General features: G+C 38.4%; 1 protein-coding gene across 3 annotated transcripts in view; it reads right to left on the bottom strand.

Moving 5' to 3' along the window:
* Positions 1-10,805: 10,805 nt before the first annotated feature.
* LOC101854638 overlaps positions 10,806-15,205 on the bottom strand; it is a 31,585-nt gene continuing 27,185 nt past the window's right edge. For all 3 annotated transcript variants that reach the window (XM_005098166.2, XM_035969721.1, XM_005098164.3), the window contains exons 4-5: positions 14,660-14,710; positions 10,806-13,147 (exon numbers count right to left, since the gene is read on the bottom strand). In XM_005098166.2, coding sequence (XP_005098223.1) covers positions 12,987-13,147; positions 14,660-14,710 — 212 coding nt within the window. In that variant the 3' untranslated portion in view covers positions 10,806-12,986. The remainder of the gene's footprint in view (positions 13,148-14,659; positions 14,711-15,205) is intronic.

Here is a 15,205-nt window from a genome sequence, read left to right as displayed (position 1 = left end):
TGGCAGAAAATAATTTGATTTGGAATCGATTAGGGAATGACACCAGGCGAGAAGTAAGACACTGTGAAAGAGAAAAGGTGTGGGAGAAAAAAGCAATAGCTTGGGAAAAGGAGGATAGAGGTAACCAGATACAATTAGACTTCAATTGTGGAGCTCAACTGCGAGAGAAAACGCATCATTTCCTCATTTCCATTGTGAAATGCAGCACCACTGGAGAAATTGGGCGTGAATTGAGAAAAACAACCTGCTGATAGTATCACGTTGAACGAACATGGAAAAGCATGAAAGAGCCTATGATTGAAGCAGGTTTTTGTTGTTGTGTCGTTTCATAAACAATTTTGATCTTGCGTACAACCCAGGATGTTTTTAGGCCCGATAATGACAGGGGCATAAATGGAGGCTGTTATGTTGTCAAGTATGACATATGGCAGAAATATGTTTTTGTGTTTTAAATCATTCATCTGTTTTTTCGTTCCCTTCTCAGGACTTATCTATCAACTAGAAGCAAACTTCTAATTTTTTAAAAGTCAAATGATAATTTGACGTTATGAGTTCAGTGTCCGATGAAAATTTGGAAGACCATTTTTCAAAATCCCTGAAATTGCTTTGAATTTCTCGATGAGTCATTCTGTAGAACAACAGCAAAAAATTCGACCACAACAAATACATAAAAGGGATTTTACTCCATCAACTATATACAACAGTTGCACCACCAACAGTCCTTTGTGCCCATCGTCTGGTGTATGCACGTAGGCCTACAGCTTGGACTTTTGCCAAAACATCTGCTTTGCTTTAATATACAAATTATCTTTTGAAAGTTTGAAAGTAACACGGCCAGTCTGACTTAAACAAGCGCTTATAACCTCGATTCCGTAATAATACGATAGCTGCTACTTTGAATTACGGGAAACAAAGCATCACTACCGTACAGCTCTGTGACCTGAACACTTTGACCCTCAATCAAGAACTTTTAACAATGACGTCATCACATGACGTGCTCTCTTTCTTGAACAATTCCACCCAGTTGTGCCCGGTATCTCGTCGGTCAGAACTGTTAAGCTCTTCCTGTGGGGAAAATTATAACACAATGTACAACTTCAGCAAAATTAGTGAGAGCGTTCCAAGTCCAAGCCTGGTCAAGATATCAGAGGGTTGGCTGAACCCAGTCCTTGTCTACACGGTGGTCAAGACTTTCAGGCTGGCCGTCATCCCGGCTGTCTCGATTCTGGGAGTCACCGGAAACCTGGTCAGTGTCGTCATCATCAGCAGGAACGGCCTCCGTAAAACATCCAACATTCTACTAGTGTCTCTAAGCACGGTAGACGTGGCTTATTTGATCTCCGCCAGCAACATCCCTTGGCTCATCTACATGTATTTGGGGGGTGTTGGGTTTCCTTTTTCGGAATCTGATAGCCATGCTTTGTACTGCACGTATTTTGTATTTCACTCCATGTATTTTGTTGGTTTGTGCTGTTCAGCGACCATCCCCGCTTTTATGATGTTGGAGAGGTTAATCGCAGTATTCTTCCCTCTCAAGTTTCACATTATTGTCACCCCTTTCCGTACATGGACTGTACTATTTGTATTCTTTTTCTTTTACGCCAGTATCGAAGCTTTTTCCTTCAGTTGGTATCAGTTTGCTTATATTCAGACAAACCACACGTCTCTCGGTGTATTTCAAATGTCCACTCTATATTTTTCACGCGAGCATGATATTGTAATTATGAACAGAATTTTGAATGTTTTGACTGGAATCTTACCCAATTCATTTGTTATTTGTTGCTCTCTTATCATCAGCATTAAAGTTACTATAGCAGTCAGAAAGCGGAAAGCGATGACGCATTTGTCCACGTCTGAGAAAAGCGCGGCGACCTCTCGGACTACCAAGACTCTTCTCGCCGTCTGCGTAGTGTATTCTATCTCGGCGACATACGGCTACATCAGTGATCAGATATTTTTTACTTCAACGGCCAGTAGTGTGGTCCAGATATTCCAAGCTTCCAAGAACCTGGTCTTCGTAATCAACAGCTCCTCCAACTTTGTCATTTATGTAGCAACCAACAAAAAATTTAGAGGGTTCAAATGTTGCTCGCACAAGAAGGACACAAATTGATACAAAGTCTTGGAGTTGAAAACATTGTCTATTATTTTTGACAGCCGTAATGTTTATTGTGTGTTCAGCGTTTTTAGATTCTCCAGAATCCAAGTTGTGAAAACAGAAGTCCATAAGTTATTCGCCCCCTCTTGCTGCGTGCCTCTTTTGTGAGCTTTATTTGCCTATTGTTCTGTTCGCACATTCCCCCATTACCTCCTCTCGCTTAGTTCCTGTTCATCCTCTATTCAGTTGCTTGTTTAATTTCTTTTAAATTTGTTTTTGTTAGTTGTTTTTGTTAGTTGTTTTTTTTGGTGTATTACTGTGGTCATTTTGATTTTTCCCCTGTTTCTTAGATCTACTATACCTTATTCTGAAGTGGAAATAAATAAATGCTGTGACCAGTTTTCAAAAAAGTGTAATGTCCCTTGCTATTACGCAGATTAAGATATCCTAATCTTTACATGTTCAGAAATCGGGTATACCTTAAGCTTAGTTGACATTTTGCTGAGACGTGTTGCAGATGACCCCGGTTCAAATTCCCAATTGGATGCTCTTGAAGTTTGATTTTTTAGGATTGTCAAATTTCTCTATCCACTTGTTTTGGTATTGTCTGAGATGGACATTGTATGGAGGTCTGGGCTCCTGAAGCACTGTGTTAATGGAAGTGTTAAATTCATACCATACCTTACCCGTTTGGAAATTGAATTTACCAGAACATTACAGACTGCTTTCGCACTATGGTATTGCTGATCACCAATTGAATATTTTAAAGTAGCTTTTTTTATTTATGTTTCTTAAATTCGAGTACAGAAGGAACAGTGGCAAGTGCAAGTGTTGTGTAGGAACTTGACCCTTATGATTTGATAGCAATATTTTTTTAAAGTTGTGCTGGTATTTATTATTATTATTAATTTTTCTTTCTTTCTTTCTTTTTTTAGGTGGAGATCTGGTTTGTTGACGTTATGTAGTTGCTATAAATTCTTTTTTCGTTCTTTTTAACTACGTGTACAGTAATATTTTTAGGGATGCGACTGATATTCTCCCCGCCCCTTCCTTCTTTTTTTAAAAAATTCACTTGATTGATTTAAGTTTCTTATTGATAGCGACATAATTTGCTTTTTTTTCATCTCTGTCGCCAAATGGGCCCTGTTAACCAAAACCTTGTCATTTGAAAAAAATTACTCTCTCGAACTAGCAAGAAAGAACTCGAGAGTTCTCAGAGGAGGGGATGGGGGTGGCTTTTTAAGGGAGGAGAGGAGGAGGGGGGCATTGTTGTTGTCTTTTCTTTGTCGAATGTAGGAATGGGATAGGTTGGCCGTTTTGTTTGAGTTTTCTATAATATAAGTCTATCGTGATTTTTTTAAAAAAAGTGCTTATTCTATATTATGAATTCTTGCATGTATTATTTTTCGAATAGTATTTCAGCAAAAAATGCACACAACCGTTTAGTTCAGTGTAAAAATACCCACCACGGCACTGAAAAATTAAACAGATGTTTATATGGACTTGAGTCTTCTGTCCGTGGTTGAGCAGAGTCATGCGTGGGGGCAGAGTACAACTGTCACAATGAAGGTCTACTTCACTACCTCAGCCTCCCCCCCCCCTCCCTCACACACATACACATGATATCATGGCTACCAAGGTGTTAAGCCTGCATTACACGTTCAGTTAAAACTGATAGTTGTCCGTCCTCTTTGTGATCAGAAAATGATACATGATGCAATCTCAGCAAAAAAAATTTTTTTTTGTGATCTTCAAAATCCAGCAAGAAAAAGAGCCACCCGCGAGTAATTTTGTTAATTTTGATACTCTGGTTCCTAACTTGATATTATTTTTACGTTAGTAGTTTTCAAAAAGTTTACAAATGAGAATTATATCTCCAGCGGACTGCAGACAGTCCGAAGGCCGGACACACAGACATCAAGCTATGCCTGGTTTTTGTTACGGCCAACCAGTCGGGCAATCTGTCACTTCTGCTGCCCGCTGGTGATAAAATCCTCGTTTATGAACTTATTGAAAACTATGTCTTAACGTAAAAATAATATCAAATTTGGAACCAGCGTATCAAAATTGCCTATAATATGTTTAGCGCAAGACTCTTTTTCTTACTGGATTTTGAAGATCACAAACAACAAAAACAAACAAAAAAGAACTATTTTTGTTAAGATTGCATTATGTATCATTTTCTTATCTCAAAGAGGACGGACAACTATCAGTTTTAATTGAACGTGTAAATATAGACCCTGGACTGGCCTGGGTATGGCAGAATGTGCAACGGCAGCTCGCGACCGTGAAGGATGGAGGGCCATCACACGTCAACCTCTGAGTCAGAGATGGCACCTCCAGGTATCCAGGCAATAGACCTCTTAGTCCCACGGAGTGCAGCGATCCTTTTTGTGCGGGATAAGTCAAGTAAGTTCCGAATGGAGGGCTGGAGTACACCTTTATCGATGTCACCTCTTTCCCCGAGAGAGAGGCTCAAGGAAACGGGAACGTTGTAAAAATTACCATCTACCTCATTACTGTTGCTACAGTGAAAAAGACAAGGAAAAATTTTGATCAGCGTCTGTGGTGTAGCGGTTAAGATTCCTCGAGCTGCGCCGTTGCATGCAAGAGACCTGAGTTCGATTCTCGTGTGAGGAGATGTTTTAAAATCGAGTACCATATACTTTCCTTGTCGTTCTGCTCAGAATAACATGTATCCCTCTCAACCCGAACAGCCCCTGACAGACAAGATCAAAGCCCGCCTCCTACATAATTGAAATTATTTCGATGAAGGCGTAAAACACCTACTTTTCTGACCCAGCAGCCACCTGAGTTCGAGCCCCTAATTCGGGAACATAAAACAGCTACAATTGATTATCAAAAGAGCGTATTTGCTCTTTCCACGATAAGTGCCAACGATACCAGACACCACAAGATTCGTAAGTTCATTATCAGAGTCATGGCTAGACCTAAACATACCCATTTTCATATCCATCTTCAAAATACAAAGTATTTGGCTGCCTCACCTGTTAACCAGCACCCCCCCCCACCCCGGACACACACACACACACACACACACACACACACACACACACACACACACACACACACACACACACACAAACCGAACAGCATCTAACGCAAAAATCGCTAACAGTGAGCTGAAGCCCTCCGTTGAGGAAATTATTGCTCGACCTTGTGCGTGCGACCATCTGGGGTCTCTTCTCTCCGTGGGGTCACATTTAGGTCACCGTGATGTCGTACTCGAAAGAGACTTAGCTTCTTATCAAGAATTGGGGAAAAAGGGGGGGGGGGGATGTCGAAATCTACTATCAAAATTAAATTACATTAAGGACAGTGGACGTCTTAGAAAGACATGGCTCAATTGTACCAAAGAGATTCTGATAGCATAGGGCCTAAAATCAAACTGGACTACGTGTGAATGGTCTTGGTTCGAATCCCTAACTGGCCATTCTGAACTTAGGTTGTTGTCGGTAGTTTTTAAGTCTCTGTGTCCATTAGGCTTCGTCTTATGGGAGATGTACATTAAATCCAGAAATCCTGTCTTTTAAATGATCTCACAGTGTTTGAAAGCGGGCTTTAAACCTATACAAAGAAGGGGCCTTCAAGCCTGCAGTATTCAAATGGCTTCTTTCTAACAGCGACATATAATGGAGAACAAACTGTTTTAAAAAGTTACTGTATACAATCGTTAGAGTACCTTATAAGAGTATTTAATTTATTCAGAGCAATCATATAAACCATTAGGCTACAATGAAGAATCGATGGATGAACAATAACAACAACAGCAGCTCTTTATTCAAAAGTTGCGAACTGCTCACACAGAGGGTTGGGGCAGATAGATAGATAGATGGATGGATGGATGGATGGATGGATGGTAGACTGATGAATACGAATGGATGAATAGATGGCATGGACAAATGGATGGACAGATAGCGCCAACATGAGGCTTACGAGAAGTACACTAAAATAATGACTACATATAAAAAATATGAGACTCTTTTCATAGTGAGAGCTTTTTAATTCATTGTAATTGTCGTTGGTATCATCAACATTTTTATCATAATATTATCCATTCCTCCCAAAACATCCCAGCCCAAGAGAGGAACAGTAATGAACAAAAGCATACAAAGTGTAGAGATTAAAAATAGTCACCTTTCATTAACAACACTGAGATGAGTTCATCAATAAAAACCTTAATAATATCATACATTCATCCACTAAATATCAGTTGCATTCAGACTGAATAAAAAACATTCAGAGACAGAATCAACGTAAAGAATTACGAAAAATGTATCATCAGCCAGCTGTTCACATGTACTAAGCCCAAAATTTTGATTTTTTTTTTTCACCAGTTTCTTAATCTGTGGTATCAGTTGCATGTGCTACAGAAATATCATGTCAAAATTCAAATTCTAAATATTGATTTAAAAAAGCAAGAGAAGCACATAATTTGGAGACAGTTTTTAAAAATGTTTTACATGGACGAAACAGGTTTTTCTGTCCTGGAAACTTTTACTTTCTGGCCTTAGAACAGTTGAACAGCTGCTTGATGACGATATAAAGACCAGAAAGAGAAAGTGATCAAAGTCACATTTAAATCGAATTAAAAAACCCACTGCAGTTTGATTGTGCTTCTATTTCACTCTCTTTTAAAAACTTCAACTCAGGACAGTACATGTTGTTGGATCAGACAGTTTTTGAGAGCACAGTAATAAGTAATACCAAAGATAGTACATAACAAGATGGGCCACTCAGCCAAAATAATGCCCGCCGGAAGTTCGCTCTTTGCTTCAGATGGCGCTGCAGTCTGTTTTGAAGCTCTCTTTCGTTTTTCCAGAAAAAGAATAGGAATAGCACCTCCTTGCGTGAGCAGATCGACTGCTGTTCATCAGCAGTTCGGGTTCGTTCAGTGTGGGGTTTTAGTTGGTTTTTATTTTAATGACCTCTAGCCTTTCATTCTAAAGTCAAATTAAACGAAGAAAGCAATCACCCTTTTCTCCGGAAGGTTTTTTTTGTCAGCGTAACCATTTTAAAAAAGCGTTCTTCCGAAATTCATTCAAAAACTTGCTAGTTTCACTTTAATTTTTTTAACTCAAGTAGGATAACTCTGTTCGCAAAGGGTGCGCTTTTGCAAAGAAGGCGCCACCAAATTTTGAGGACACTTTTTTAATTGGCTCAAAGAGAGAAGTGGCCCCTCTTGTTATGTAGACTCTTTGGTAATACACAATGCTAAAGGAACTAATTTAATAATTTCGAGTTGGTGACTTTGGCCTTTTCCTTTATGGTTTTTTGGTCGATCCACACCTTTCCTTTGTCTCATCTCAATCATCCTTAGTAAATAATTGCAAAAAAGAACACAAGTGTTTTAATAAACAACAGCCTGTTTCAGTGACAAAATTGTCCGCAATTTAAGATTTGTGTTACATCACCTATCAAAAACGGAAGAATTGGATAGCTTGTCTGAAACTAGAAATACAATTTACAGAGTGGTCATGAATTAACTTGTCTTTGCATAAAGGGGAAACAATCCACCCATAGAGGGGGACAATGTGTTATCCCCCTTTTCATATAAGCTTGATTTATTAATAGGTCGCTTTTAAGGACAAGCGGGCTAACCCTGATTTCGGTGGTTTCCAGAAATCTTGACCTACACCAAAAGGGGGAATTGCCCTACCTATAGGAGAAGTTTAGTTTCATTGGGGTGTATATTTATTTGGTAATTAAAAAACTCTCCTTGTATTTTAAAGAAACTGAACAAGGGGCAACATCTTTACCTTCGACTTTCTCACAACAGCATTTTTCGGGATAGCCCCCTTGTGCTTCAAAGCGACCAATTAGACCACAGGCTGCTTCCGCCCTGCCTGTCAGGAGAAACTGGAGTTGTATATTGTGTTGTTATATCCCAGCAGTAGGAGTAGGTGTAGGCTATAAACAGTGGTTCTTAACCTGGGTGTGGTCAAACTCAGGCCAGGGGTTCGGTGAGTCCATCTAGGGAGTTTGTCCGAGGTCATAGAGTGAGTGTGTGTGTGTGAGTGGTTGCGGAATGTGTGTTTGTGTGTGTGTGTGTGTGTGTGTGTGTTGAAGAGAGAGAGAGAGAGAGAGAGAGAGAGAGAGAGAGAGAGAGAGAGAGAGAGAGAGTGTGTGTGTGTGTGTGTGTGTGTGTGTGTGTGTGTGTGTGTGTGTGTGTGTGTGTGTGTGTGTGTGTGTGTGTGTTTGCATCTGTCTGTTCCATTCATCCCACTCCAAGGGTTGAAGGGTTCGGTGAATGCATGTATGAAACTTACGAGGTTCAGTACTTCCACCAAGGTTAAGAACCACTGCTCTAAAAAAAATCTCTCTCTCAAATTACAGAAAACAAAAATTTTGACAAACTCGATAAAATATCTTTCCCAAGTGAGAATCAAATACATCATGTTCTTTGCACGCAAACCATAGCCACATAGATGCTTGTACTAAGGCAATTAGGGTGTCATAAGGGCATTATCTCCAGCACTCTTCCTAAAAAGAGGTCAACCTATTTATAATTTATACATTTTCAGCTAGTCTTCCACTCAGATGGAAACTTTTAGTCAACTTTTGAAACCAATAATGAGAAAGACAGTATAAGTATATTATTTGAAAGTCAATCGAAGACAGTGCTGGTCCTGTCATCTGACAAGTGTATTTACATCTCACATTTATGGCATGAATCTTGGCATACATGGGTTAAGTACTCAATTAGGAACACGTGCATCACATATTCTTCTTCAATATTACAATACAAAAGAGGTTATAAACATATTGTAATTAAGTCATGAAATCATCATGAATGAAAAACATAAGAGGCAACGGAAACATGGTTCTTCCTTTGTTTGACATGACTTGATGCCATTCCTTAGATGCAATCTGCAGAACTTTCCTGATTTTGGACAAAGGCAAATATTTTCCTTTAAAAGACAAAAACCTTCTGAAGAATAGAAAGTTCTGAAAAAACCCCAGCTTAAATCACTCACATCTTCGCAAGAGTTGATAATTTTGTTCAAGACAACAAAGCAACTTTTCTTTACACTGACTGTTCAGTAAGAAGCTGAAAGCAAAATATTAAGGACAAGCAATGATGTGGGTACATTGAAAATAAAATGAGAGGATGAGGGGGAGGGGGAAGGGGGGGGGAGTGGGTATTGTGTCTCAATCAACACTGAGGCCTCATTCACTGTGGTTATGCCCAGAATGAAACTCTTCAAAGCCAGACCTGTTCTTAAATCTGAAATTAAACAACTTGAAACAGTATCAGTTTAGGCAGTGCACTGCCTTTAGAACTGAAAACCAAATGTCTGGCAAAATTATATTTCATCATAAATTGAAACAAAAAAATGTTTCAAGCTATAACTTCAGTTGATACTGTACTATTAACTATCTCAATAATGTTTGAATATTCACTGAATACATGAATACCAAGCTATGAGAGAAAGAAGAAAAAAATTTCACATAAATTAGATCTCTAAAAATGTTGATTTGACCCACATTCACATGAACTAGGATTCTCATTCAAATGGCAGTAAGAGATGGGAAAAGGCAGAAGACAGCAGAATTAAGTTTTTGAATCAATCAAAGCTAGCATTGTAAATTGCACTTTTGACACCGTAAAACATAATGAACAAGACACAGAAAACACTTAGTCCAAAACCATTTATAAACAGGAAAAGAACACCCCATGGAAGCAGTCACAGAGCTATGATGACAGCTTAGTATAAGACTCAGCCATAAGCCATTATGAAACGTGACGTATGGTGGAGTCTTACTCTGAGCAGTCAATATGAGCACAAGAAAAATGGTCTCATATTCTAAAAAAAAAAATCCTCCAAAACCTTCACCTCATGAAAAAAAAATGTCAGAAGTTAAAAATGACCAAAACTTTGACCTCTTTTTATTCAATCGTAATCTCTTCAAAACTCATGAACTTCGGTTGTTTAGGAAGTTTTCAAATCTCTTCATCTACTAGTCCAATCAGAGATGGCGCAAAATGTGGAGGTCCTGCCTCCTAAATGGTCTTACAGCATTAATATGGGCATAAAAACCATAGTATACACAATATTCACAGAATATGAATACATCAGGTGCTATCATTAGTTAGAAGTGTATAAGGGTTCCTTGTGCCGTGTATAAACTTGTGCGCATTTATTAAATGCATTAATGGGACAAGCATGCACATTACATCACTGCAAGAAAAAAATAAAAAAATCCAGGACTCGAAAAGTCCAGTGGTCTCAACAACGACGTTATGTACACTTGTAAGGTCTACCTTGGTGGGGATTTTTTTTAATCCTCTGAGAGGAACTTTATCTCTTTATCTTCTTCATAAACATGGATGCAGTAACCAAACAGTATGTCTTTCAAAATATCATGGACTATCTATAAAAGTTAGTCATTCCTGTAAAAAAGAAATGATCATTCCCAAAAGGCTGAATTAATGATAAAATCACTATAATCTGAGAGAAAGAAAGTGATCAAACTTTGAGAAAAGATGTTCGTTTTCTCTCTCTCCATCTCTGCGTTCATTGATCTTTCTTTTAGTCTCTCTCTATCTCTCTCTCTCTGAGTGTGACTATCTTTCTCTCTCTCTCTCTCTCTCTCTCTCTCTTCTCTCTCCTCTCTCTCTCTCTCTCTCTCTCTCTCTCTCTCTCTCTCTCTCTCTCTCTTTGTCTGGGTTATTTTCTCTTTCTCTGTTTTGGTACCTTTATCTATCATCTCTCTTTCTTACTCTATCTCTCTCTCTCACAGTCTCCCCCTTCCTCCTTCACCGTACCCTGACATTCATTTCCTTTCAATCAATCTCCTTATTTCCTTCATCTTTCCTTAACATACTCAAGCTACAAAAATATAAAGCATGAGTACACCTTTATATTAGCATTTTCTCCATTTTGCTTCACATCACACAAATACTGTTTTTTTAAAAACAGTTAATCACTTAAAGTATATTGTAGAACAGGTTTCAAAATTCCCTTTCACATAATCTTTCTTAACAAAGAGACAGACATGTCAATTCAATGGACAATTAGGAGGATAACTGCTAAAAATTTGACCAGAAATAATAGTATTCAAAACAGTTATAATGAAACATCTTTCCATGTCATTTTTCTTTACAAATACAGAAATAGAATGACCAAAACAACAAATCTAATGTAAATACCCAAATTCTGACAATTATGTGAAAAAAAAAGTTGTTATAACTAGATGTCCGTCAAATACAGGCACCTTAAGACTTGCCTTATTACTTGAGAACCACAAGCTCCATGTCAATTTTAGGAAGCAGAAAGACAAAAAGTGTCCCACTAACCAGAGACATGAAGACTATATAAAATGCAAAATTAAATGTTAAAAGTCGAAGTTTACAGTCTCGTTTTTAGCTTTTAATGAAAGACTCATATAACAGCTACCTTGGCAGATGAGCCCAATCCTGTCCAGGCTTGCCAACTTTTTCAAAGCCCAATCAGGGATACCCAACGTTACAGCAATAGATTACATAACAAAGAACAAAATTACACCATGTAGGACTGGTTTTTCAGCATTGCATGTGATAGGACTCTCATATCATGATGCATTCGGTACAGTTGGCAAGTTCACAGCTGATCATCTAACTCAGGGCAATATCCAGGGACAACTGATCAGGAATTATCTATTTGCAACCCAAATCAAAAGTTCAATAGAGAGGGTAGAGGGCTCAAGTGCACAAGTGCAAGGTACTCGCCTAACATGAAGCAGGTTTCTTGTTTCATGTCAGGTTTAAGAAAGCATAGTCACTATACGAACTGGCATTCTTAAATTCCAATTATTTATGCCTCTGATCCTAAGACAGGCAAGATCTAGCACCTAGTCTTGATAAACAATGACAAAACACAATCAAGTCCCATGGACATGTAGAGTTCACTGTCAGACTAAATCCTATATCAAAATATCAAATGTCAGGCCCAGCATAAATACTGAAGAGCAAGGTAAAAAATGACATGTTGATTCCTGAGGGCCACAGAACTTCGCACTTTGAATTTTAACATGAACCAGAGCAACTGCATGCGTATAGGGTTGTTTTGTACCTTTTTAACAGTCTCCCATGAATTGTCCTTGAGATGTAGCAGAGGAACAAGGAAAAAGATTAAATTTTCATAAAAATAAAAGGGACAAAGCTTTTTAAGGAGAAAGGAAATGTGAAGCCTTACCCTTTTTATGAGTTTCATTTAAAAAAAAAACTGATAAGGTTATTGCTCGTAAACTTTCATCCAATATTTTCATGATCAGAGCTGAATAAAGAAACTGTGAACCAGGGATTGATGAATCTTAGTATCTGTGCAGTGCATAACCCTGAAGTTAATCTGTTTCAGAGAGTGGTCATCATACATTTCATACCACAAGGAACAGGTCTGGTTCACCAGATTCCTTAGACAACATGAAAAAATCCAACTACTCCTGATGAGCTTACAAGCATGAAATAGGTGGCTTACATTATCCTATTAAAGGAATACATCAGAGGCACTTCATTAAATAACTTACTGCAATGCGTAAAAATAAAGTCTTGTAGCCAGTCATAATGAGGCGTATAAGTCACTTATAATGAACCTTAAGGACAGTCCTAGGAAAACAAGTTTTAAGCCAAAATAACATTTTGAATAGTGCAAAACTTTTCAACAACAGCTGCAAATGCCATTTTGGCTATAAATAGGCCAGCTGACCCCCAAAATATATTTTTAAATCCATACCAAACTTTTCCCTTCGAGCATCATTTATCAGTTCCATACATCTCATTTCAACAGACTGCAAGACAATTTATTTCTTTTTACAGATAATAAAGGGCCCATTGGATCCATTTAAAAAGAAAGAGTCCAGAAAAAAAATCAGTTCTAAAAATACATCAGAAATCGTTGAGGTCTCGAGCGAAAGGTGATGGGTTTTTATATCTTTGTTTCGGGTCTTGCAACGAACTATCTGAAGGGAGTTGAAATGTGGGAGGCTGTTTCCGGGAAGTCTGTTGGCCAAAGTTGTGTCCAGAACTTGACCAGTTGGTCCCAGAACCTAGGAAAGAATGGTTGGAAAAGCTGTGAAACCTGGAATTTAGTTTCAATTTTAGTAACAGTTTTATGGCACTTGCAAAACAATTACGTCATATAAGTGCCAAAAGTTAGAGATGTTACAAGAGAATAACGAACACACAAAAAGAAACAAAGACAAGGACCACAGATGTTTGATGAAAAGAAAGAACAAAAAACAACCACAGCACACGGCAACCACCCAAAACCTGCAATTTGTTGGAGAAACATCAGCAAAGCTCATTTTCAGTGATGAAAAGCACAACGCGCTCATATGACCTTAGCAGTTGCGAGCGCCGTAAAACCCTATACTACATACATGCGAAAAGCACAACAACACGATAACTGCTATTTATTGTGAGGAAAAAGCAAGACCGACAAACAGAAACAACAGAAGGTAAAGACAAAAGAAGCATCTTTTGACTATCTGCCAAAGTTCCGTTAGTGCTAAAAAAAAAATAAGACTCAAACAAGAAACTAAAAAAATAATTGGGTGGCTCTATCAGTATTGTATAAATTCACATTATCATTATTACTAAAAAGAAAGCATTACAGAAAAAGATTGTTTTAATTTTCCATGGGACCTCCTGATAGTACAACTATAGAGTTCCTATATAATTGCAAATAGTAACACCCCAAATAACACAATTTTGATCAATAACGGGGCAGGCTGCTTTGACCCAGTCTGCCAGTGCCAACCCTGGAATTGAGCTAGGTACAGTACACCATCAGAAAGACAGATACTCATCACAGTAGTCTCGCATAAGAAACAAAACTCGCGTCTTTTATGTGCAGTAGTGAAGATTTCAGCGATTACATTACAGACACAGGACAAGAACATCAATTTGGGCCAGCAAAAACACAATGAGAAAAGCGTCACTTTGTTTGACTAAACAAAATTTCTTCTCACCATCTATGGATGAACAAGCAGTGGCGCAAATTATGACGTAAAGAAATACAGTTTAAAAACATTTCATATCCTATCTGCAGCACTCTCACTGTCTTGAAAAGCACATAAACACTTTACCCCCTCCCCCCACCCCCCTCGAGACGCCAGCTAATGACGGTAAAAAGATGTTTCTTTCTCTCATGGAACACAGATCAGGCACAGTGTAATATAGCAACAAAAGTGAGGTAGGAATTATATCCTTTAAGATATGAGCACTTGCTTGAGTTGTGATTTCCTTCCTGAATAGTTTGTGTGGCCTTTGAGCACTGAAATCAATTTGTTTGCAACAACTGGAGGAAAATTCTTCTTTTTTTCTTTTTTTTCGATTCTGATTCCTATTTTTATGAACATGTGCGATCATCATGTCCAGTTTTCTCACTGTCCTAAAAATTTCAAAAAGATTCAAGTCTATTTTGCTGATATATGCCAATTTCATTTTAACTCTGCTTCGTGGTATGTTGGGGGGAATAGGGTTTTGCGCTCTGCGCCCTGTGTGGAGAAAAATTGTTAAAATGTTCTGGGCAGAATGGAGTAATCAGTAATTCTCACCTGTTGGAGCATTGCCATTGGTCAGTGTATCTCTCGGGCTTCCTGCTCTTCCTGTAAAGACATTTTTAAAATAAACATCAATTAAAAACAGATCACAGAGTTGTAAAATATTAGCATTTCTCGATAGTTCACTCTAAATTTTGCAGTCCAAAGACATAGTTTTTTCATAAGAAGTTACATACCTTACTTGAAATACACATGTCATTTTGAAAATGGATCCCACACTATTGGGTCTGCAGGGTCTATTGTACAACACCAGACAGTCAAATGACTCAACATCATGTATGAGAACTGGGAAAAAGATGGGGTGAGTACAAAGAAAAAACAACAACGTCTCGGCAAACGGATGGAGACACTCAGCGAAAGAATTTCTCAAGCACCAATAGGTTTTGTAAGTGAGAACGCGTGTGGGTCTGAGGTTTGTGTGCGTGTGTGTGTGCATGTCTGTGTGTGTATGTGTGTGTGCGTGTGTGTGTGTGTGTGTGTGTGTGAGTGCACATGGTGTGTGTGTATGTGTATGTGTGTGTGTGTGTGTGTGTGTGTGTG

Source organism: Aplysia californica, unplaced genomic scaffold, assembly GCF_000002075.1.
Source record: "Aplysia californica isolate F4 #8 unplaced genomic scaffold, AplCal3.0 scaffold00174, whole genome shotgun sequence".
NCBI lineage: Eukaryota > Metazoa > Mollusca > Gastropoda > Aplysiida > Aplysiidae > Aplysia > Aplysia californica.
This window is presented reverse-complemented; position numbering and strand designations above follow the sequence as displayed.